This window comes from Pleuronectes platessa, chromosome 19, assembly GCF_947347685.1.
Source record: "Pleuronectes platessa chromosome 19, fPlePla1.1, whole genome shotgun sequence".
Lineage (NCBI taxonomy): Eukaryota > Metazoa > Chordata > Actinopteri > Pleuronectiformes > Pleuronectidae > Pleuronectes > Pleuronectes platessa.
The window spans coordinates 9,300,105-9,326,579 of record NC_070644.1 but is presented as its reverse complement, the minus strand read 5'-3'; the positions used below and the strand labels follow the sequence as shown (position 1 = coordinate 9,326,579).

The window sequence follows — 26,475 nt, the reverse complement described above, 5'->3', positions numbered from 1 at the left end:
CTAGATGTCACTAGATTTTGCTTGCTGAACCTTTAAAACGAGACGCACTGGAGAGGCCAAATCAGGGACATTCAAAAATGTTAAAATAATAATATAAATAATAATAAGTCTTGATCTCAAATTTGGGGAAATAAAAAGTGTATTTATACTTAAACTTACGTTTTTATAATTATAATTATTAAAAATATAATTTGGCTTCATAGGGGCAATGCATATCCCTTACACATGGGTAATCAATATATGTACATTTCTTTTTATTCTTTACAGTATAGTAGTATGTATGTATGTAGTATGCAGCTTTTTGTGTGAAAAAATTCCCAAAGTCTGAAGTAAAGAGAGTTGACTTCTCCCACAGGAAACTCCTAAAATGTCAGAAATACCTCATTTGGATTCAAAGCTTTTTTTTTACCTCTTTATGATCTACATCACCAAGTTACATGTCACCGCAGAGCCGGCACCATTGTTCCCGTGGCTATAGTGGTGTCAGTGTGTACGACTGATTGGGAAGCCTCAGGGTTAGTGGCATGACGTTTGCCACACGTGCTCTGAGCTGCTGACCAATCACGAAAGAGTGTGTCATTTGACCAATCAGAGGAGACTGGTCTTTGTCTTGGCGAGTGAAAATGGAGCATTTCAGAAAGATTATGAAAACAGGCGTTGCAGAAATTTATAGTATTAGACAATTTCTTTTAATTTTAGACATTAAAGTGTATTTGTAAGTGTATGCCACACATGTAAGGCCCCAAATGCCCCCTCCCCCTCTAAAATCATAATTGTTAAAAATGTGCCCTTTAAAGTTCAAATTAAAGTAATAAAACACACTGGTAATGGCCTCCTGTCTTAAAGAGCAGCATCTATACTCATTAAAACAATTGACTACCACTGTCTAATCACCACTGTTTGCAGAATAAATAACCCTTTCACAACACATGTGACAGACACACAACCCCGAGCCGCCCCTGACCTTTACTATAGTGATTCAAGGACAAGAGACCTCCAAAAATCTCCAAAAAACACCCACTTCCCTCTCTCCTCCCCTCTCCTTCTCCTCTTCATCAAGTTCAACTTTGCTCCGCTCAGAGCTGAGTGTAAAGTAAAGCCGTGTGGACTCATTGCTCAGCTATGCAGTAGAGAGGAGGATTAGCCTCAGCTCAGCACCAGTGCGAGGATTCTGGGCGTTTGGACCGTTTTATTCATCACCTGGCTGATTCAGAGGGACACCACAACACTGTCCCATTCTTTTATCCAAATCTCCTCTTTTCTCCTTTTTTTTAATTCTTCCCCTCCTCCTCCCTCTCTCCTTGCACCCCTCTTTCCCCGCTCTCATCCATGACGCTTCTCTCAGAGGACCAGTCTGTGCGGCCCCAGGCCTGCCAGGTCCCGGAGCCTGGCAAACACATCACCTCTTCCTTGGACCAGTACTCGACAGACCACACTGGCTTCAAACAGGACTACATGGACAGTGGCGAGAGCGCCGTTTTTGGAGCCGTGGAGCCCCTGAGGCGTTCTCGAGGCCGCCTCATCCTTCACGGCATGGTCATGTTTGGAAGGGAATTTTGCTATGCTGTGGAGGCGGCCTTTGTCACGCCGGTGCTTCTGAGCGTGGGCCTTCCCCGCAGCCTGTACAGCCTGGTGTGGCTGCTCAGCCCCATCCTGGGCTTCCTGCTACAGCCCATCATCGGCTCGGCCAGCGACTACTGCCGCTCGTCATGGGGCCGGCGAAGGCCTTACATCGTGGTCCTGGGCATCCTCATGCTCATGGGACTCACCCTGTTCCTCAATGGAGATGCTGTCGTCTCAGGTGAGGGATCGGTTGGGATTGGGTGGGAGTGTTTTTTGTCTTTTCAAGAGCCAGACAGCGGGGGAAATGGTGGGAGTTGCCGTACATTTTTTGTCCTGTCATATGAGAAAATGTGTTCTTGTTTTGGAGCCGGCTGCTGCTTTGATTGAAGGGAAATAAGAAGAGAATAATTAATCATTTCTTTTCATCTCGGAGAAACAGTCACATTGTAGAAGACGCTGTGGAAATTTGACAGCACTTTGATTTCAACTCTGCTCTTACTTGGAAATATGCAAAAGAAGGAATTGTGACCTGTCTCGTAAATGTGCAGCGTTTTTTATCTTGATGTTTCTGTCAGCATATCCTCGCATAACATCAGCTGGTTTCTGCCATTGTGTACCATCGTTAAAGCCTGTGATTTTAATGGGTTTTTTTCCCCTCACTGATACAATGATTATAGCTTTTGTGTTTGTGCCCTCGGGCTTCGTCTTATCGCCCTGACTTTTTAAGGCTCAGGCTCCGAACTGTACCAGCGTCTGTTCTCTCTCTGTGGGAAGGACCAGACACACCATCAGGGAAATTAAAGAAAGACTAAACTTGTTAAATGTTAGGCTGTGATGTTCTGGCAGGCTAGTACCGGTAACTTGTGACCGAAGTTAAATATGTTGTTGTGAGCCCGCTGCAGCGCAGATAGATGGAGAAGTATGACCGGGGAAATCTCATTGTGCCTTCACTTTGAAGTAGTGGCTGATAACGTTTAAAACACCCAAACCGTTACATGGGAATCTGCCGGGGCCCCCGGGCGACATCACAAGAAAGAAAAAAAGTTGTGAGTCATGAAGTTCTGGAAAAGACGAAGAAAAGAAGAAGAAGGTAAGTGAGTGGATTTACTGCAGAGTCGCTGTGGTGCCGTTTTGGTTCCCGCTGAGCAGCTCCGCCGGCTCACAGAGGAGTTAAGTGCACATTCACATGTCTCGCCAACTTTAGATTTTCACAGTTGGTGGTGTTAACTTGAGATCATGGGGCTTGAAAACACATCATCAGTGATATCCTGATCGTGTCTTTTAATTAAAGGATAAGAGGATGAGAGAAAATTACTGGACATGATTTTAAATCATCCGAAATGTAGTTTTAACAGCCTGCTACACATGAAAATTAGGAATGAAATGTGCAAAGTATACTAGTTGTGATTTTAGGGCTACAATAAATTATTAATTAGTCGGATCAAGGATGTTTATGAATCGGGGGCAATCAGGAGGCCAAGATTTACACAGAGCAGCCAAATATGTCCAACATCCATGCACCACTCCTGCTTCAGTAAGGTGCATGTTTAAGTCATTCCTTGCTTACTGTTGACTATTTAGTTTTTAGCGACTCCCCACATCATGAATTATATAGAAAAAAATGCATAAAACATTAACATTCCAAACAAATTGTCGTATTTATTGTTAGAAAGTTACATTTTCTTCTTAACTACTGTCATGACAGAGACACTAAAGGGGCCAATCACATCCGGCCCTGTTTACAGTCAAACGCGGAACCCTTAATTAAAAGCTTTGATCATAAGAAACCTCCTTGTTTAAAAGTCCCTTTTACTTTCTGAAACGTTCTGCGCTTGTTTTAGTTTCTATTAAAAAGACTTGTCTCTATCATCATCATACGGACGATAAAGTATTTCCCTCCTCCTGACGAATGCCTGATAAGCTGATTACATTCTCTGGGTTTCTGGGGGGTTGTCGTAAATGCTGCAGGAATCATGTGTGGCATAATGTTTGCATTGTTGTAGCTGCCCCTCCATCTAATCTGAGAGAAAAAGAAGAACGGCTTCTTGTTGCACATGATTTGCTCTGAGGACTTTAAATTGTATATTTCCTAGAAATAGGTCAGATTCCAATAGAAAGAGTGTCAGGAGGTGCTGATGTAACTCATTGTGACTGAGTTTCATGACTTGAAACCTACTTCATCCATCCATCCATCCATCAATCCAACCAACCAACGACTGCTTGAGCGCCGAACCAAACCCACCAACCAACCATCCATCCATCCATCCATCCATCCATCCATCCATCCATCCATCCATCAATCCATCCATCCATCAAACCAACCAACCAACCAACGCCTGCCTGAGCTGCCAACCAACCAACCAACCAACCAACCATCCATCCATCAAACCAACCAACCAACCAAACAACCAACCATCCATCCATCCATCCATCCATCCATCCATCATCCATCCATCTATCCATCCATCCATCAAACCAACCAACCAACCAACGCCTGCCTGAGCTCCCAACCAACCAAACAACCAACCAACCAACCAACCAACCAACCAATCAACCAACCAACCAACCAACCAACCAACCAACCAACCATCCATCAAACCAACCAACCATCCATCCATCCATCCATCCATCCATCCATCAATCCATCCATCTATCCATCCATCCATCAAACCAACCAACCAACCAACCAACGCCTGCCTGAGCTCCCAACCAACCAAACAACCAACCAACCAACCAACCAACCAACCAACCAACCAACCAACCAACCAACCAACCAATCAACCAACCAACCATCCATCCATCCATCCATCCATCCATCCATCAAACCAAACAACGTCTGCCTGAGCTCTCGACTGACCGACCCACCCAACAACCAACCAACCAACTCACTAACCAACCAACCAACTAACTAACTAACTAAGCAACCACCCATCCATCCATTCACTTGGTGGTTGGATCCAATTCCAGCTGACATTGAGCGAGAGGTTACACCCAGGACAAGTCACCAGCGAATCACAGGATGGAGGCATAAAGACAAACAACCATTCACACTCACATTCACACCCACAGGATATTTAGACTCAAGAAAACCCATGCAAATTAATCACACTCTTCTATGTTTCAATAGAGAAGTATAGATGTAGAAAATGACAAATCCTTGTTTTAATTTACATGTGCTTTGCAGGTGATTATATTTCTGTAGCGATCTCCAGTTCTGTTGAAGAGAACAGAGAACTCGACTGGCCATCACTCAGTCAGGCTTCTACTTTTGTCACCTGTCACAAATAATTGGTTTCTTTGGGGTGAGAGCTGTTCACATTGTCTGTCTCTGCGTGTTTCCACTGGGATTCCTGTTTCCGGTGATGTGGATTATTCATTCCAGTGCACCTGAAAACATTTGACACCTCTGTAAAATGAATATATTTATGCTGAGCTTATTATTATGATTGAAATCCTCTGCTTCGTTCTGTTTTGCAGCTCTAGTGATTGACAGGTCGGAGAGGAGGGTATGGGCCATCGTGGTGGTGATGTTCGGCGTCGTGCTGTTTGACTTCGCTGCCGACTTCATCGACGGGCCAATCAAGGCCTATCTGTTTGACGTGTGCTCGCATCAGGACAAGGAGCGAGGGCTGCACTACCACGCGCTCCTAACAGGTCAGTAATTGCAGAGCTGCTGCTGCCGCTCTGCCACACATTGCGTTTATCTAGGATTATTTATGATTATTTCTGCGACCAGCATTTCCTCCGTGGTTGTTTACGATGTGCATCTTGATGGATTATCCTTGAATAAATCAGCATTCATTATTTGCTGGGTGAGTGTTTCAGTGGTAATATTGCCCTGTGGGCAGCTTTTAGGTGGGAGCGTGTCATTAAACTCAAGACCAGCATATGGTAGCCGTTCTCAGAGTTCAGCTGGATCTGGTGTGACTGAATACATGCACGTGGGCCGAGGTAGCACACACTGTGAAGATTTCCAGAAACTGTGTTGTTGTCTGTGTGTTGGCTGCATGTCTGTCTAATTATTAGAGTCAAGGAGAGGACAAAGGTCACTTCAGTTCGGGCTTTTGTAACTTTCTTCACACAAGTTAGATGAGAGCACTGATGACGAGACCCCCTGGGAGGTCACTAGACACAGAGTGAGGGTCGCAAGAGGATTTCCAGATATTTAAATACAACTTTTAAAAAAAAATTAACGGCATATTCTAGCCAAAATTCTTCCATAAGCTAAAGGAGGACACACGTTGAATTCAAAATAAAACGTTGCAGTCAGTTTTACAGAATGAATGATTATCGTAGTTTAAAATCTATCCAATAAATATATAAAGAATTAATCCTTTTCCTGAATAATGGGAATTAACTTAAATCTGCAGATAAATATCTATGTACGTTAAAAGGATGACAAGTATGTGTGAGAGGACTCACTCGCATGATGACACCACAGATAATTATTTCCCAGGTTCAGCTTCTCTCCTTTTTTGAAATCACTTTAACCTCCATCAGGGTTTTCTCCTCTGGTTTTGTCACTTTCTTTATCATTGTGAGATGTGTTTTTTGACATTTTCACTTGTCACTTCCTGACATTGCCTGCTGCACCCGGCGGCTCCACATTAGAATGTGATAATTGTTTATCCAGGTTGTCACTGAAATCTTGCCAATACACTTATTTGTGAATTATATACCCCCTCTTGGTTTTACGGCTTAAAATAAATAAAAGCTTCGTTTTATAATAAATCTCTCAGGGAATCGCACACTCTTTCTGAGGGGACTCCCTTCATTGTGTGGGTTTAGAGAGAGAGGAGTTGCCAGCGACTGTGATGCAGATAAATGCCTACATGTTTTCCCCTGTTTAACCCATCAGCCCGCCTCCCTCCATGTAGTGAGGTTGATAAATAGACTCTTAAACTGTCATGAGACACAGCAAATGTATCTTCTCTTTTTGTTCTTAAAGAGTTTTTCAGATGACCACTCGAGGAACCACTCCACCCCACTTTGTTGAATAACAGCAAAAATATTTCACAAGCCAAATCAGCCCCTTTTAGGTATATGAACAGAAAAAAACGAGCTGAGTTATTACTGTTAAATTTCAATTAGAAAACTGAGGGCTGCATAATTCTGTGATTTACACAGCCGTCATGTGGGGAAAGTCATATTTTGATATTCTCCTTTCAAACTCCATCGGTGATGCACCTAACCTCAACGGATACTGCATGTTTCAAATGAGGGGAAACCGTGGAGAATTGAGAAAACTTCATTCCGTACATTGCTTGGTGTTGGTGTTTTTGGTGTGTGCACTGGCTCAGCTATCAGCAGGCACTGGGTGGTGTGAGCAGGCTGTAATCCAGCCCTGAGCTAGTCATGTGCTGCAGTCATGGGTCTGGGCTGAGAGAGAGAGAGACAGAGGCCAGGCACATGACTCCCTGCACTGCTGGCATGTGAGGTCTGAGGAGGTGGGAGCAAGAAGCCGTGGTATGTTACTCAGTGATTCATGTACTGGTTTTTTTTTCTTCATAAGGCTAATCAAGCGCGCTGAACTCTGGGAGTAAATTCCGGTTGTGAAACACTATTAGCAATACTTTCACAGGCTCTGACAACAGCGCACAGGTCATTGGTCACTTTCTACAGACACACGTTAGGGACACAAAAGATGGAACACGTGTGGAACCATTTTCACATTCACTACATCTGGGATTTTTATTTGGATCTTCACCCAATTTGCACACACGATTTTATATTTTCATGAAGATCCATGAATCCTTCTCTGGATGGCATCATCAATCCCCCCCCCCCCCCCCCCCCCCCTCCCCATTTTGATTTAAACCGAAATAGGGTCCATCTCTCTGATGGATTTTCATAAATCAGAACCACAATCTTAAAGACGTATGTGATCCTGTTACCTTTTCATCTATTGCCACCCTGAGGTTGACATATTTGTGACAGTATCAATAGTTTCATCTGGCCACATTTTGAATCTGTCCAATACTTTGGTTTATGAACAAATCACTACAAAACATAATGACTTCAACCTCTAAAACTCTATCGTATTGTCAAAGTGAAGTGATCGCTTCACTGTTTGAATGCATTAGTAAGTAAATAAATCACCTGAGTGAACTGCTTTGATATTTGCCGGAAATTCTGACTTTGTTAAGTTCACTAGTACGTTCAGCCTCATGTTAAAACTTTTCAGAGTTCAGAACAAGGGCTGTTGATAATGTTAATATCAGCCTGCTTCTGTGTTTTTTTTTACCCTATATTTTATTTTATTTATTCAAGAGCGTGGTCTCTCAGTTTGAGAGCAGCACAAAGCACACGTAAACACAAAGACATTACAAAATCTGACTGTGTAATCATCCTGCTCTCTAACCGAAACAACACACTCTCGAATAAAGTGGAAAACAAACAGTAGATGCAGTAGATTGCATTGTTGTGGTGGAAGCAACGTACTCTGTTTCAGAGTTGACTGTGATTAGTGAGATGCCGCTCAAAGCTCCTGACAAACTGTGAAGACTCAGAAAGTAAACAAACTGCTCAACGTCGACTCCGCTGCTTACTTCTCGTTGCAGTAGGCGTACTAACACTCATCAGCTGCTGTGTAGCCTGCTCCCTCCAGATGTTTATAATGAAACTTTACTCTCTCAACCAATGTTCCTATTTGTATCTGAAATGTCGGAGGCGGGAAATTAGGAAAGAAGGACCCTAGAAAATAAAGTAATGATCTCCTCTATGTATCCACAGCAGGTTCAGACTCAGACTAACCCACCACCACACTGTTTTTTGTATACCTGTATTCCATGTTGCCAATAGCAAGTTCAAATTTGTGTATGCATTGCTGGCCAGTCTTGCATTGCCTTGCAAAGCAATTAGCTCATATGCTACAAAAGTGAATAAGGTTGACTTTCAAATTCGCCTGGCGTCCTCACCGCCAAAGAACTTTTGGAAATTCTGCTGGGTCCCGGGTTATTGTTGGAAAACTCTGCGGCTGCATTTAGTATGGACGAGCAGAAACAGCTGGCAGTTGCCACGTTGGCGTCCAGATCGGGTCTTATCTTTCACAACACAACCACCAATGCTGAATGCAAAGTGCTGCTACATCTTTCTTCCAGCTCCGTCTCATCAAGAACTCCCTGCTCTTACAAATCTCCCCATTATGTTTCGAGCCTCGGGAACTGAGCAACCAAATGCAGAGCAGACAATCTGAATGGCATGTGAATGGTAATATGTGTTTCAAATGACAGAGATCATTGCTGAGATGGAGCTAAAAAGCTTGTCTGAACAGAGATTGTGGGGTTTTAGCCATCATGGTGATTGCATATTGTCAGTTCAGTTGGATTGACCATCTCTGCACATGCTAAACAAGGCCATAATTGTATCTTGCTACATTCACAATGAGACCATGTCAATCATATTATCCATAAGCACATTCAGCCTGATCATAGCCTCACGGGTGTGCTAGTGTGAACTCTGTGTGACTGTAAAACCAGAACTTTGGAAGTTTTGTTATTCTACCCATAAATGTATATGAGCCACTTAAGGTGGAAACTGTGAGCTTCATTAAGTTTTACAGGAAACAGTTTTTGCTGCTGGTGTGTGAATCTGCTGATGTTTTGATGGCCTATTTAAATTCAGTTGCACCTGGATCAGATTTGAAATCTCCTCCTCTCTCACAGTGAGTCACAGCCATGTCTCTGTTTTGCTCGGTTGCGCTGCAATACAAAAACGTCGGAGCTATTGTAGGGGCTGAAAGTTTTGTGCTCAAGAGGACATCAGTGACACAGAAAGACAGCGGAGACGGATCTTGAATCAGTGGGGTGTGTGACGCAAACGGAGGTCATGCGGAGGCAAGTGAAGCGGGACTTCTGAGGGGGTTATTACTTTGCCTGCCACTCGCTGGAGTGTAGAAAAATACCCGACAGTTACGGACTGTAGAGGCCTGTATCTGCTCAGGAGACAACAGTTTGATGAATCGCTCTATCAATCAAATACATCGACCGCGAAGCTCAAGTTTTCACCCACGTTTTTTTCAACATTTTCTTCCTTTTTCCCTCAATTTCTTTAACCTTGTTCCTCAATTTCAAAAAAAAAAAAAAAATCTTAATGCCATCAATATTTCTCTTCAATATCCTCAACATTTTGACACACTTTCCCATAACCATAAACCTCTGACTTTAACCCTTTTCCTCAGTGTCCTCAACATTTTTCCAATATTCATTTTCCTTGATTTCGTTTTTGTGTTTTATCCCATTAATTTATTATTTTGATCTATGAGTTAGAACAGTTTGTTGCAGATCATCAGAGTAATTCATGCCTTCCTTTTATTTTTCTATGATAATAGTGAGATACATTTGGTGAAATGTTTGGCCTTTGAGGATGAATGTGCTCTACTACGTGTCATTTATATTTTTTCATTCACTGTAAATAATATTTAAAAAAATAACATTCACTTTGCTTTCTGATTCTACAATGTTTTGTGTGAACGAAGGCTAAACGGGCAATTAAAAGTCAGCAGTTAAGCTGATCAGTATTTCTTTATGAGCCTGAAGTACCTGGAGAAAAGATGGGAGCGTTTATGAGAGCATCACAATGGAGAATGTTGCAACAGTAATTACAAGGTTTAGAAAACTACTCATGACAGAATCCACGGTTAAATATTCACGTCATCCTGCCTGAAAACAAATGAAGTGCTTTTTTGACAAAACTATAAATGCACTTTAATCATTATTATTTCCAATTTGTATTTTTTGAATTTTATCTCCATTATTTTCATTAACCTTTTTTGTTTATGTTGTTTACGGTTGCGAAGGACGATGCCTCAACTACACAAAAAGAACACTACAAATACTGCAAGATAAACTTTGAGGAAGAAAATGTGAATAACAAGCCTGATGATTGATAGCAGCATATCCAAAAATAAGCTTCACTATATCAACTTTAGCTTTAGCTACATATTCCTGTTCCCCCAAAGTGGAACGAAAAACCTGTTGATCTAGTTTATCGACCGAAGGTAATAGTACTTGCCAGACAAACACAAACACACACACACACTGGGGAGAACCTTTCCTCATAGAAATGCTACTGCAACAACAAGACAGGTACCACCACAACAGAATTGTGATTCTACTAAACATGCCATCAGACACCATGTAGCCTCGAGGCTGTGTCTCATTCTATTGACGTGAAGGACCACACTCTCCTTAGTTGCCTCTATTAAACATACTGGAAGATAAAGGATGTAACAGCATCTGAGGGGGTATTTTCTCTTTGTAATAATTGCAATTTTCTATCTGCATGGGGCTTTAACCTCTGCCTCTGTGTGTTCCAGGCCTGGGCGGGGCCTGTGGTTACCTGGTGGGCGCCATGGACTGGGGTCATTCCGTGCTGGGGCAGCTGCTGGGCTCCGAGTACCAAGTCATCTACTTCTTCGCAGCGCTGACCTGGGGCATCTTCCTCACTGTGCACCTCTTCAGTATTCCAGAGCAGGCTCTGGGCAAGGACCCATCTGCCACCGACTCGTCACCTCCCAGTGCCCTGCGCGCGCTGGGATCCCACAGCAATGGTTACGGATCAATGTCTAAAGAGCTCGTCCCCACCGTCGCCCCGGCGTCGGTCCCGGACCTTAGGCCGAGGTCGTTCTCTGCTCTGGGCGAAGCCAACTCTGTCACCTCCAGTGCCAAGCAGCCAAACAAAGAGGTATGTGATGTGCAGGGTGAACATTTACTCTGGAGGAAAAATATTTGAATTCTTCTTTAAGTCTAACTCGTCATTCAATTTTCTGAACTACTGCTCACCCTGGTCATAGAAATGCATTGCATGTACAGGGAAAGGACAGAGAACGGACGTGCAGTGTAGTAGTGTGAAGTCCTGACACAGGGACGATAGGGAGTCACGCCGAGGGGAACACAGATGTCTGTGTAAATTTCCATTGCAATCAATCCAATACTTCAAACAGGAGAGACTTCAATTGAAAAATAGAAAACTTTATTGCCATGGAGAATAAGCAAGGGTGAATGAGAGTTTGTTGGTCGTTGAGACTCCCTCGAGATGTCCAGGTTATCTAATAAACCTACTGGGGTCCAGACACTGGCGGGAGTTGAAGGGACCTAGGAGGGTCGCAGTGAATCACTGAAAGGACAGCTGGCGGTTGGGGCTCAGGAGGTGGAGTGGGATTTACTTCTGCACGCCGTAGTGTCCTTGGGCAAGTTAACTGTCCCTGACGCCTGTGCCTGCAATGTATTAATCTGTTTGTGAAAGTAAATACAGACCCAACTGTCCTGTGAAGGTAAATACAGACAGATCCCTTTAGACCATTACAGCCGACAGTGAGAGAGAGAGAGATCAGATTTCAAGTTTGGCAGCAACAGCGTGATTGGCTTATTGAGATCATGGCGGAATCTGATTGGATTGCCATAAACACCCGGCAGCCCTGATTGAACTTGGTTCATTTGTCAGGAATTTTTCTCACAAGAAACACCAGATGTCAAACCATTGAATCACCAAAACCATTAGGATCCATCCTCCTGGGACCCTGAACTTCTGAAAATAGGGCCAAGGCCATAGGAGCCGTCTCACTATCTCCACCACCAAAAATATTCTCAAGTTTGAAGCCGCTCACAGGTGGAAATGTGAATATTAGGGGTTTTCCAAGTTCAAGTGGTTAATGAGGCTTTTCCCTGCAGACGAAACTCCTGAAATAACCTGCTGAATCTTTCATGTCGTAATGGAGGATGTAACCCAGCGAGACAATTTCCTGCATTATGCATGGAATTAGTCAGCGTGTACTGATATATTACATCTTTTTTATTCTATAAACTCAATCATCAATCCCTTCCGGCTGAGCTTCAATAAACACTATAAAGAGAAGAGTTTACCAGAGGAGTTTGGATCTTACGACTTAAGATGAATCATCTCTGACAGATCATCGTTTATCTTTGATAGTCCTCTTCCTTCTATTAATTTAGTGCTACACAAATCAAAAAGACTTTCTGGGTGATTTGTGATTCATGATTGATTGTCTCAGAGGGATTTATTGTCGACATTTTTTTCGGCATTTTAAGTTTGCCTCTTAATCCTTTATTATACTGTTTCCGACCCTTGAGCGACATCCTCAGTGTGAGTCATCGGAGATCGTCGCTCATTCCTTTGCTGAAGATCTTGAGGGGGCAGACAGTGTTTTGATTTAGCTGTCGTCAGATGTGTGATTAAGCGCAGCTTGCCATGTAAATACCAGTAAAGTTATAGGGGCTAGGAGATAGGGCTGATTTATCCATATATATCCATATAATAAATAATTGTTAAATAATCCTGTTAGTGTTGTTGCTCTTGGCAGTGATGTGTGTGATGTTTGCGTGTCTACCTGCAGGCGCAGAAGAGGATGACATTTCGGTCGATGATGAAAGCCATCATGAACATGCCAAGCCACTATCGCTGCCTGTGTGTCAGTCACCTACTGGGATGGACGGCCTTCCTCTGCAACATGCTCTTCTTCACCGATTTCATGGGACAGGTACTGATTTTGTGTGTGCGTCTGCAGCATAGGGTCATGGACACATTTAATCAAAAGGAGCAAAGCCGTTTGTGACAAAGACAAATGGCCCGTCTGCCTGTTTGTGTTCTGTGTGAAGCTCCTAATCAGTGCTCATTTTCCACTCACTCCAAGAGACTTGAAGTGAATTGCTGTCAGTAGTGTCGCTGTCATTTCCGGCTCATGAATTTAGTTTTTATAATCAGTTAATTAAAAATGCATTGTGCTTGTGTCAGCCTCCAGAGTGTGATTCCTCCACGTTGTAAAGGGAATATTTTTGGACCAGACCAAAGTAGACACTTCAAAGTGTCACCTATGGCTCCTTTGAGAAACTGTTATAGGATTTTTTTATACCCACGCACATTAGAGGGCTGAAAGAAACATTTTCAAGACTCATGTTCAGCTTTTACAAAAAGGATGGACTCAATGAGAGGTAGTGGAGAGAAGGGAAGGAAAAACACAATGATTTAACAACAGCTGAAAAGGTGTAAACCAAGTGAATATGCAATGGTGTGAAGCTAAAGTCCCTGATGATTTTGGTTTTAAAATACCATTTGAAACCAAAACCTGTTCATATGGATGTGGTCATGTGTTGGCCGGCCATGTGGCCATGTGTTGGCCGGCTGAAGGAATCCTGAACATGCTAAATTCATGTTAGGAGACAGAAAACACAGAAGCGTTTAACCACGAGTTTGAACGACGTTGGCGATGAGGTGAAGGCTGGATTGGTCTATATTTGGATGGCATAGAGACCGGAGGAGTTTTGGGGGACAGGCGACCACACACAGCCTGACACACGCACACACACACACACACACACACACACACACACACACACACACACACACACACACACACAGGCTGAGCACTTGACAGAAAGATTAAACTTCCTAACGCCTGATAGATAAAACAACTCATTGATTAATCATGAACTTGATCATTAGTTACGATCTTTCAAATTTCACAAGGCATCTGAATTTTACATTTGAACATTTCAACAACTGTACCACAATAACCTGGGGGTGTTTTGAACAGCTGACCATAACCTTACAGAAGAAAAAGATCGTTAATAATAGAAACAGGCGTTATCTCAAAAAAGTAAGAAATACATAATGAGGCACCAAAAGGATTCTATATACAGTGGGATTGCACATGGTCTCATCTGAGTCCTTCATAGCATGCAGGTGCAGTAACCAAGACATCAGGGGGTGAGATAAGCTGCTCACTGAGGTGTTGATTGTGGTTAATCAGGAGCCTGAAGGCCTGCAGGTATAGAGGCGCCTCATCAACCGGTTGTTTCTAAATGAGATGCTGCGGTTGGGTGACTCCGTCTCTGTCTGACGAACAGGCTGAGTGCTGGTTTGCTCCAGGCCTTGATGATTCTGTGTGCCCCGCTCAGACAGCACAGCCGATAGATGAAGTGCTGGATGGCTGTCAGCGAGGTGGCAACCCCCCCATCACCAGACAGGGACGTATAGTGTGCTCAACGCTGCTGTAGAAGCTGGAGTGTCAGGCTACATCCCTATTACTACTTTTTGGTTCGAAAACCCTTAAACTCTGCTACAGATACGTAGTACGAGTAGTTGGAAATGCTGCTGTTCCCGTTTAGAGTTTTAGTCAGGGGATGTTTGGGAAAGAAGACCTGGACGCTCATAACCACTTGCTGACTGGGTGTTTTCATCCTATCACATGATCCCCTTCTGGAGGAAAGAAGGTGAAATTAGCCTCGGCTACCAGTGTAGAACGCGACTTGAATAATCAAATGCGTGCGTTGCCGACCTTGTTGTGTTTGCTAACAGCTGTTGTGCAGTTAAACTCTGCATCTTACAATCACGCAACTGCTGACATGCGTAGGAGACGAGGGGTGGACAATTTAATTTGTCGACAACCAGAGAATTTGTCAATCAGAGGAGAAATCTGAGAGCAGATGTTTCTCCTAAGCACAGAAGCAGCCCCGAGGAGAAGAGCTGAATCTGGAGTGTTTCCATCAACTCAAATGTGCAGGTTAAATTATTTTATTTGTTATCGAGTAATTTTCCACTAGAATTCAGGTATTTAATACAATGAACTAATTATTAACAGCCGAACTTTATGAGATAATCATTATTTGTCGTCCCTTAACACGACTCATGAGGCAAAGTGACACAATGAAATGAGATGAAATGTGAGTGACATGCTCCATTAATCCCTGTTTCTGTGGCGGGAGATAGGTGGAGCAGGGTGGTGGTGGTGGTGTGGGGGAGGGGGGGGCTGCCTTTATGTATGTGTAATCCTCTGTTGACGTAAAATAAGGAGAAATGCTGCAGGGTGTCACAGTTTGAATGCTGATCAAAGGATGCACTTCACGCTGCGACGCAACAGCCAATGCCACGCTTCACTAACACCTAATGCACCGGCTCAAAATCTGAAATTACAGAGACCTTGTTATCATGGATAAGAAATATGTAGCAGGTGGCTCCCATGTTGAGTTAAAGGGAATGCGCCTCCAGTCGGTTAAAAAAAAAGACGGCCAATATTTATATGAGAAGCTCAGTGGTTAGATGTCAGCTTTCATGATTATCTGGCTTTAAAGCAGCTGTAGTACTCTATAATATAACTTTTAGTGTATGTCCCTATAAGAGTAAGGTACCAACAAATAATGCAGTTCCGGTATTTGATATAGGTTCAGTGACAGGATTCAACACTAAAAGGCTAAAACTTGGACATTGTACATTAAACGTGTTGGACAACAAATATTCACAGCTACGGCGACTGGGAGTCTCCAATGCTCTGGCTTCCTCCCACAATATGCAGCTTAGCGTGTTGTGGGAGGAAGCCAGAGTAGACCCACGCAAACACATTGAGAACATACAAACTCCTCAAACATATAAAACTTTCAGGTTTGTGCACTTGACAATGGTCAATAGGTCTCTGGGGTCAGATTTAAAAAGAATGTCTCATTCTTTGCCTCAAGACAATAAAGAAAAACCCTGTAGAGTGGAAGCAACCTTCTTCACACTTCAATCTTTCTTTTTCTCTGTTACACTGCAGTAATGTATTATTTATATACACATATATATAGTGTATATGCTCTTGTGTGTTCTTATTTGTTATTGCACCGCATAAACAGCACCATGCATTTCACATTACACAGTAATTTAACTCTGCTGCGACCCAGCTCTGTTTTCAAGAACTAGTGCAACTCAAGATTAAAATGTATTTCTCCTGTCCTCTGAAATATCCCCTTGTTAATCCAATGTGCTGCAGACGCTTGCTTTCTTCCTCTGTACCAGTACCAGTAATTGAAAGTAATGACACTGAATGTAAATAGCAGTCTTTTTACTGTTTCTCCTCTGGAAATGACCACTTTCTTCTTTCCTCTTTTTTGCAGATTGTATACAAGGGAAACCCTTACGCAGAGCACAACTCGACAGCCTATGTCACATATGAGAGAGGAGTAGAGGTGGGCTGCTGGGGACTGTGTATAAACGCTGTGTCGTCAGCTCTCTACTCCTGTAAGTACACGTGCAACAAGTGAACGGATGTGGAATTACCTCTATTTATATGGAAATTTGGCTCAAAATATGACTCGCTCTTTATCTAATGCTCTCAAATGTATCAATGCAATATCACTAATTGAATTCATGACATGCATAAATGTGTTTTTGTTGATTGATTGATTGATATGTGATTCCAGCATGCACACTGAAGGTTGGAAAAGAATATGCAAATGTGGGGTAAAAGCCAGGAAAACAACCAAAGACTTAAAAAAGAATCAGATGAGCTGGTGAGCATCTCTAATCAGTTTGTTCTAGGCCACGCAGACCGTTAGTATGGTCACATGGTTGGACATTAAAGAGGAAGCGACGCTCTGCAGCACTGATGGGAACACACGTTTTGTGGACTGAAACTAAGGGTTAAATGGTTGGGAAGAGAAAACACCACCGATGGTGTAAAAAAAGAGCAGGGGGGGGGGCATCAACATGAAGATATCTCCTCAAAAGGGAAGTGTACGGTGAAAAGAGCATCCTGATTTCGGGCTGCTTTTTCTGCCAGCCCACCTCGTAAAATGTCTAGCACGCAAGATTTTCCCTTTGTTGTGAACGCATCTATCCCAGAGAACCCCCTGCTGCGTTCTTCATATATGATCATGGGATCATGTCTGAAAATGGCTTTACAGCACAATGTCAGGGAGGTTGTCCAGCAACTGATGCTCAGTAGATGCAAATCTACTGATTTAACACAAAGAAAATCATTCATGTGGAGTCAGATCCTGCAGGACCTCCAGCTGTTCTGTCAGGAAGACGAATGGCTCAATATTCCCTCTGAACACCGTCCGGGTCTGATCGGCTCCGGAGAAGGGACTGCTAGAAGCCACTGATCAAAATTAGATTCAAGCTGTTATTGAATCCTCGGGTTCTCTCTCTTTCTCCACCAGCGATGTGAATGTTCCAAGAAGACAAAAAAAAGGGCACGATATCATCGCAATCACATTGTGCTCGTGACCACCTCACACAGAAAACCAAATCATTCAAAGAGACTCAAATGATTGTTCTTGCCATTGTGTGGCTGAGTGGCGGGAGAATGGTGTGGGTGGTTGTTTCCGCATTGATCATTAAAGCCACTCTTAATTAAAATCAGCCCATCCTGCAGCCACATCATTTGCTCCTGTGAAGGAAGATGAGCTTGTGTGGGGAAACTCTGTGGCTACGGGCAACAATCACTTACCTCTCTTCTTGCAGGACATGCGTCAGCCAGCCATTAGCAGTCGCTGCTTGAATGAAAGACGTTTTCCCAGAGGAGGGCTGACATGTATTGATTTAAAGTCCAAACAGAATGGCTATATTGTGAGAAAGTAAGGAAAATAACAGTTTGGACAAATAATGAAGCCATTGATGCTGCACCTGAGGGGGGGGGGATCTGGCTCTATTTATAGTCTGGTTGCTGAAGTTTTTGTTGCTACTCTAGACAGTCAATAACACGTCCAGTCAGCTTTCATGCGCAGGGACTTCAACAGTATGGCAACATCTCAGAGAGGTGCATTGCTAAAAAAAGACCAAATCTAATTCCCTGAATTATGTATTTGGCGTCATTAAATATCACAGTCATCCAAGAGACGTATTACATCAGTCCTGAGTGATCTGATCACAGCTCTAAGTTGGGAACACACCCAAGACGCATGGAGGACGTATTTGAGACTTTATCACTCATATCTCTTTAAAACCATAATAAGTGGATTTATGCACTAAACTCACTAAAAAAATGTGATTGACTCTTTTCCCATTTCCACAGCAGGAGTTTGCCCCAATGTATTTTTTTTTTACTGATGAATCATGTTCGATGTCATATACTTGCCAGAAACTGAAAAGCTTTTGCCAGAGTTGCATCTTGCACGGTGCAACGTTGTGCAGGAGACGCACATAAAAATAAGAACACAAACGTTCACGGCTATTTACGCGCCAATGCCCGGGAGTTCAATATGTGTCATAACGCTGTGCTGGAAAAGGTGCAGCGTCTAGACTGCCAAGGTAAAGAAGAAGTTAGTGAACACTCCAGGGTGTCTTGTTTCTATCACCGTCGATTAGAGCCAGAGCAGATTGAAACCTATGTTGACCGCAGAGTCAACTGACCTGGGAGCTGAGGATGATTGTATCCATCCATATCCCATTGCAGTAAAAAGCCAGATGTCACTGTGTTAGTGGGTTTTTAGGCCAGTTGAAAAGAGGTTTTAGATCACATTCAGAGGTGATCTTGGACACATGTGACCACATTCTTTTCGCAGTGTGATCAGAAAATGTGTCCGGGGCCGTATATGAGGGGCCCCGTACTCAGCTGTACTGAAATATTTATGTGTCTGTTAAACTAAATTACCATAAACCAAACATGGCTTAACGCAGGAGGTAAACCCTGTGGGCGATAAGGGACTACAGCTGCCCCCTGAAAGTTGACAATTCAAATCATCAGTCTTGAGACCTCCAGTCGACCTGGAATTTTTTGAAACACACGTGAGACCACACGTGAACGGTTGTTCTTCCTGTGAAAATATAAATATGTAAATTGCTGTCTTGCAGTGGTCTCTTACAGGAATATATACCTGATGAAGACCTTTGTCTAGGGATGCACCGATATATCGGCCGAACATCGGTAGCGGCCGATATTCGCCTCGTTTACTGATATCGGCTTATCGGTAATAAACTTGACTTTCACCGATATCATTGGCCGATGTTCATATTTGTGGTAAAACCGCTGGGCATGTGCCGCGGCTGGGGGAGCAGTCGCTCCGTCGCCCTCCTCTCCGCGCCGCCGGAGGCTCAGTGTGCGGCACCGGGAGGTCCTCATCCGGTGGCACCCAGGGGTGGACTGGGACAAAAATGCAGCCCTGGCATTGTCTGTCCAGACCAGCCCACTACATTATCAGCGGACACCACATAGAAGTCCACAAATCTCGCGGCGTCTTCTCTCATGCATACTACTGTTACCACCTAGCTCAAAGATGGCAACAAGAAGGGAGGCCACACACAAACCTCTCAAGCCAAAAGTAAATTTATTTAACCCCAAATCAAGATAGCTCTAAATACGTAGTGGGATATGTAAAATATGTTACGCGTCAGTGGTGTTAACAGTGTTTGGATGTGTGAAAATAAGGTGTGATGTATGTTAGGGCTGCCACTAACGACTATTTTTCTATCGATTAATCTGACGACTATTTTATCGATTAGTCGATTAATCTAAACGACTAATTTTCCTCGGAAAAAATCAAATTGGCCATTTCATTTCAGTTAACTTTATTTTGACAACAACAAACTGTATGTCATCATATAATGCAGCACAAAACAAAATGTAAACAGGCTCAAATATCAAAGTGCAAAACTGTAGGTTTAAACTAGCAACTCCAACGTGATAAAAATAAATAAAAAAGAGGGCTTATAAGTTAAGTCAACAGTGCAACTCAAAAAGATATCAAAGTTTAACCCCTTATCAAAATAAAAAAGTTACGTCTGCATACTAAACAAAGTGCAACATGTTTAAAGTATAATAAAGAATGGTGTCCAGCTCAAAATCCGACTCTAACGTCAGTTAGACATGTGTGTTATAATGTAGGAATGTCAGCATGTCCACATGCTCTGGACTCAGGCTAGCTCTTTTCTTGGAAACTATGTTTCCAGCTGCGGAGAAGAGATGCTCGGAAGGTGTTGATGTGGCAGGTACACACAAATAAGTCTTTGCCAGAACAGCCAGAGAGGGAAACCTTGCCTCATTTGCTTTCCACCACTGCAGAGGATCTGTACTTTTAGGCGGAGGCTGTTCCCCAAAATACTTGAGGCACACCGAGCCTCCGGCGCTGCGGAGGGGAGAGCGCCCGGGGAGCAGTCGCCCCGGGCGCTCTCCCCTCCGCAGCGCCGGGGCGACTGCTCCCCCAGCCGCGGCACGGGCCCAGCGGTTTAACCACAAATACAAATGTACAAACATCGGCCAATGACATCGGTGAAAGTCGACTTACGGTGGTTTTGCCTTTTCTGGCGGTCCATCTTCCAGAATAGCGCCGGTGTGTTTTCTCTTCAGGTGCTCGTGCATAGCGCTGGTGCTTTTGTGGTATGCCATCGAAAGTTTGCACAGTCTACAAACCACCTTATCGTTTGGTGATACGTTGAAGTACTCCCATACTTTTGAAGCCTTGGGTCTTTGGAAACGTTTCGGAACCAAGTCGGACTCTGCTGCCTCCGCCATGATTTTTTAAAACTGGTGCGTTCAGCGTTGACTGGTGCCGAAAACGACTGACGTAATGCACGCAGCAATTACGTAGGGATATTGAAAGAAGAACATTTGTTATAATGAATTGAAATGAAATCTTTTAGAAATCGAAAAGTTAAATTCATAATTTTTTTTTTTTAAATGCGTCGAGGCATTTTATTGCCGTCGACGCATTTTCCGCGTCGACGTAATCTATGACGTCGACGAATCACGGCAGCCCTAATGTATGTTGTAAAGTGCAGAAGCAAAGAAAAACAAAGGCTGAGGGCCCCATGCCCCTGGAAGCAGCCTTTAGATCTGCAGCTGAAGCCCAGCCCAAAAGGGCAGGCCCAGGGTGAGTGCCAGCTCTACCTGTGTCTGGAAAAGAACTCCTCAGGCTCTCACATGTCAAGTGGTCAACCTGAGAAGGACATGGATACATTATAATGTCTGAAAAATAAAGAAAATGTTTTCCTCTGTCCTGCACCTAGAGTTGAGAACTTTTTGGATGTGTGTTTCTTTTAAAACCTTTTGAAAATTATTATAATTATGAAGTATGAACTTATACATTAAAAAGTACATGATAAACTTACCAAATTCTAACAGTGGTCCCAAATGTCCACATCTAAAAGAGAGGGAGAACGACTCCTCAAATATATCACAACAACCTGTAATGGAGAATAATTGATCATTTAGTGTACATGATCACACCATTAAGGATCAACATATAAGCACTCTCATCTCTATTTACAGCTCAGAAAGTTTACTGTTGCTATGGCAACAGTAAACGACGTTAGCAGCTCTTAGCTAGCTTAGCTAAATCATCTGAACAATAATAACCCATAATATCACATTTCGGCAAATTAAAACCAAATCAAAAACGTTTTCTACTTTGTTTTGGACATGTCTAACAAATGTAGCCTAGCCAGCGCCAGGCCAACGTTACTTACCATGTCTGCCTCCACTCGCTCATCATTGTCGAGTCCTCCTCGCTCGTCTCCCGGCGCACCTGCTGCTGCTGGGCTGGTGAACCCGGCACCAAACAGGTCCGTCAATTTGGCACATGTAGCAGCCTCCACCTCCAGAGACTTCAGCTTTTTTTTCCGATGCTTCTCAGCGCCACCCGGGCGTTTTTTACTCTTATTATCCATTTTAAGTTTCTGTCTCAGCAGCAGCCCGTCCCGCGACTCCCCCCGCCAATGCCGTGAGGTCCCGCCCCACCCTGGTTTGTGTTGTGATTGACAGCACTGTCAGGGCTCTCTGAGCCTGTCAGCCCATGATTGATTGACAATGACAAACAATAGACCAATAATATGTGTCGATGCTGGCAACACACTGCTAGCCATCTGTAGCCAATTGGCCGGCCCAATTGGAGGGAATTTAGAGAGGAAGAAGAGAAAAAAAAACATAGCGGACCAGACCGGCCCACATTGGGTCAACGGCCCACCGGGACGATGCCCGGTATGCCAGATGGCCAGTCCACCCCTGGTGGCACCTCACGGCGCCGGCGCGGAAGGCGGGGAGGGGACTGGGTACGCGGTCAGCGGCGGCCACTCTGGACGCGTGTCGGGCCCTTCTCGCGGATCACCTCAGCTACGGCGACCGCTGGGGGAACCCTCCGGCTGGCGCCTAGCAGCTGACTGAGAACTGGTGCGGACCAGGGGAATCCGACTGTTTAATTAAAACAAGCATCGCGAAGGGCCACGGTGGGTGTTGACGCGATGTGATTTCTGGCCGACACTCAAAACAGGTAAAACTGAGGAGGGCTTAAGTTATCTTGACTCACGCAGTGTAACTTGGCGTAAAAAGTATGAGCGTAGCGTCTGTTTAAGTAATTTATTCTCATGTGCACCGGCTCTATTCATCCGTCTCATGCACAGGTGACTAGGGAACTGACAACATACGTCATACACACAGAAGCCGTAACACATTTAATAAACGGGCAATACTGCTACCGTAAATCAATGAGAAGAGCGTTCTCTATAATGATACTTTAACAGGGCTGTTTTAGACAGGGTAAAAAGGTGCTGTTTTAAATTATCCTTGTGGTATTTTGACCAAAATATGTTACAGACATTTCATTAAGATCCCAAGGAACCATTTCAACTTGCGGTAAAATGGGCCTAATATGTCTCTGTTAAATAAAGTTTAGTTAAATCAGAGATTGTTTCATAAATCTGATTCAATTTGTGTCATTAAACCTAACCCTAACCCATTAAAAGATAAGAGTGATGAATAGTGCTTTTTAAATAATTATTTAATTATTTTTCTGGCACAAAAGGGTGAATGAATAACAACAAAAAGAAAATAAACAAATATCGGTATCGGTATCGGCTATCGGCCAGATTGTTATTTTAAATATCGGTATCGGCCAAGAATTTCCATATCGGTGCATCCCTACCTTTGTCAGTCATATCAGATTTGGCTGTTTAATACGAATATATGATCGTTCTGTTTTTTTTTCTCATGTAGACTATCAGGCCAAACTGCTTTATTTCTGAGCTGGTTCAAGGTGACAGTGATTTTCACATGATGTACTAGACAAGCCGAGACTACTTCTTAGTCAATGTCAACTGGAATTGGCTCCAGCCCTCAAGGATCCTCAAAGGATAAGCGGGTTGGGTCAATGGATGGATGGATGATGGATGGATGGATGGATGGATAGCACTTTGTGGAATGTATTGAGTTGCTGTGCAAACTGTAAAGTCAAGACCTCAAAGCGGAAGGCCGACTGACAATTAGTAAACTGCTGAGTCATAAACCCTCCTGTGGTTAGGTTCCCTTAACCCTTAGGTTCTGCATTTGTTTAATGGTTGTTTAGTTTCTGTTTAAACTGGGCCCAGGTGAAGCCAACCAGTCTAAACACCGTAAAAGTGACCTCCTCTGTGTTTGTGTGTTTTCAGATGTGCAGCGTTGGCTTCTCCCATACATCGGCCTGAAAGGATTATACTTCATGGGCTACTTTGTGTTCGGTATGGGCACCAGCCTGATTGGCCTCTTCCCCAACATCATTGCCACGCTCATCCTGTGCACCGTGTTCGGTGTCATGTCCAGTACGCTCTACACCATCCCATTCAACCTCATAGCAGAGTATCAGCGTGAAGAGCAGGTAAAGAGATGCTTTATTTTTTTTCAAGGTTTAGATGCAAAAGATCAAAAGACAACCAAAGACATAAAGAGAACTCTCAGATTAGTTAGGATGAGCCCTGGTTTTCAATGAGATATTTTAGCATAGAGGAAAAATACATAGGTGTTTAGACTAAGCCTTCTTCAGTGTGACAGTGGCCTGCGGCGATTTCTTAAAAACAAACAATGTTATATTTATATTCACTGTTACCCAGCAAAAATCCTCAGGACTGTACATTCACGTTTAGGTCAACATGCATCAAACAAACCACAAACCAAGGTTCCACTCTTAAAAAGCATCAAAGAACGTTGCAAGGTGCAGCAAGGGACAAAAAGCTCAGCAGGGAACCTTTGAATTTTCACCCATGACTGTCAGTCAGTTTATTTCTAAAGGGTGTTTACTAGGAGGCAGCCTGTAGTCAAAGGTGTTGATTCACATAACACTACAGATAATACAAGAAAAGGGAGCCATATAACAATGTCTACTAGAAGTGCAATGATTTGTGGATTAATTTACAACTATTTTAAAAATCAAATAATCATTTTCATAATTAACAAAGCATTTACATCCTATATAGAGTAGGCTTCAAACTATGATTGAAAAAATCATATGGAAGGATCCAGCAAATATCATTAGAGACACAGCCTACATCTTATTTGGATTAACCAAGCAAAAGTTGCCATTGATCTGGATATATACAGCAGGCGTGCAGGATATGTATACCCATTCCAATGCTTTTCATTTGTAAATACTCCTTGTACTTTAAGGGTTCAGGTTTCCCATAGGTTTCCCACAATGCAACTGGAGGCTGTCTGTCACAAGTCCCTTCCTGGCTTTGAGTCTCAACACAAAGTGGAGATTACCCTGGAGAACTCCCTCCAGAGCAACAAAAGTCATTATTCATAATTATGTTCCCTGACTGAAGAGTAATTCATTGAGATGGCTCAAATTACCTTCATATCTAAAAAAATAGTTAATAGCCCCTATAAGCCAATTTACTTTATTACACTAAGATAATTCAACCAGCGATAATGATGTTGTCCAGGAAAACAGGTTTTATAACAACCATCAAATGACATATAATGAACGGTGTTACGATGTAAGCGTTAGATAGATAGATAGATAGATAGATGGATACTTTATTAATCCCATGGGAAAATCACAGTTGCACAACTCAAATATATAGGTGAGGAGAATGAGGAAAAGACCTAATAGACATTTTTATATTTAAAAGAGAGTAAGTGAGTAAGACACAGTTGACAAAGATTTCACATGCAAACTTTTAATGATCATGTAATGCTTAAATTTATATTAAATATGGATTCAACCTAAAGATCTATGAAACATTACAATGCAACATATACATATTTGACTATATAGCAGTAAACTTAAAAAAATTGTTTTTGCCCATTCGCACGCTGAGCCCAAATACATCCAGATTTCAATTTTGGTCACAAAAGCTATGGACCAGTTTATTCCCAGTGTACTTGACACACTGGGAGCACCATACTAGAGGCTATTATTGACTGCAACAATTTTGGCAGCAGAGGTTTGCAGGAGACGTGGTTCCCAACATAATTTGTGGAGCTCATGTTTAAAACTCCCTGTGCCAAGTCTCTGGCATTTAACAAAGTGTGTTTTTATATCAGGTGAGTCCAGATCTGGAAGAAAATGGGGTTTTCAATTTTTCCTAAAGGCCTCTGAAAAAATGATAACTTAATTTAGCTGGATGACAACTGGAACTCATTAATTTGCCATTTTATACAAAGTTACTCCCATTCAGAACAGTATGGGATAATTGGCAACTGACAGCTGCTCATAATACTGCTGCAAAATGAATAATCCAATTAAGATCATACTAAGAAAACAATAAGTTCAATTAGGTTGGTGTTGAGAAATGTCAATAGCAGCTTTGATGGGTCCTCATGTGCTCAATCAATTCCTAAGCTAAATCAAGTTGGCTGGTGATGACATTCAACATTTAATCGCCCGAGGTGCCAGTGAATCCATTTCCCCACAGTACTGATTGCTTTCTGCCATGGACCACTCTGGTACTGGAGTGATTAATAACATCAGATATCGCTCTTCTTCCCCCTCCACCTCTTTTCCAATCATCTCCTCTTCCAGGAACAATTGGCGATGCAGGGAATCAAAGAAACTCAACGGGGCACCGGTGTGGACTGCGCCGCGCTCACCTGCATGGTCCAGCTGGCTCAGATCATCGTGGGCGCGGGGCTCGGCGCCCTGGTCAACCTGGCAGGAAGCGTTATAGTGGTGGTCCTCTCGGCCTCGTCCGTGTCTCTGTTAGGCTGCATCTTCATCGCCCTCTTCATCAGATACGTGGAATGACTCTGCTCATGTAAAATGTATTTTAAATGGTATTTGTTTTAATAAATAAAGATTCTTAATTATATCTATAAAATGCCTCTGATGTTTTTATCGATTCCTTTAATTGGATTTTAACCGTCACGCACTTAGCTCATGATTTTCTCCTGAAACTTTCCAGAGGGGCTCGGTACCTTTTACTTGGGGCCCGGCCGCGAAAAGCCCCACAAAAGGT

At 43.1% G+C, this 26,475-nt stretch overlaps 1 protein-coding gene across 1 annotated transcript; it reads left to right on the top strand.

Annotated features, from left to right (window-relative positions):
* The first annotated feature begins 1,258 nt into the window (after positions 1-1,258).
* On the top strand, positions 1,259-26,264 carry slc45a2 (solute carrier family 45 member 2). The gene is made up of 7 exons (XM_053411571.1): positions 1,259-1,801; positions 5,041-5,217; positions 10,880-11,247; positions 12,917-13,060; positions 16,449-16,572; positions 23,692-23,897; positions 26,043-26,264. The coding sequence occupies exons 1-7, from the start codon at positions 1,330-1,332 to the stop codon at positions 26,262-26,264; spliced, it is 1,713 nt and encodes a 570-aa protein (XP_053267546.1). The 5' UTR covers positions 1,259-1,329.
* The last annotated feature ends 211 nt before the right edge of the window (positions 26,265-26,475 follow it).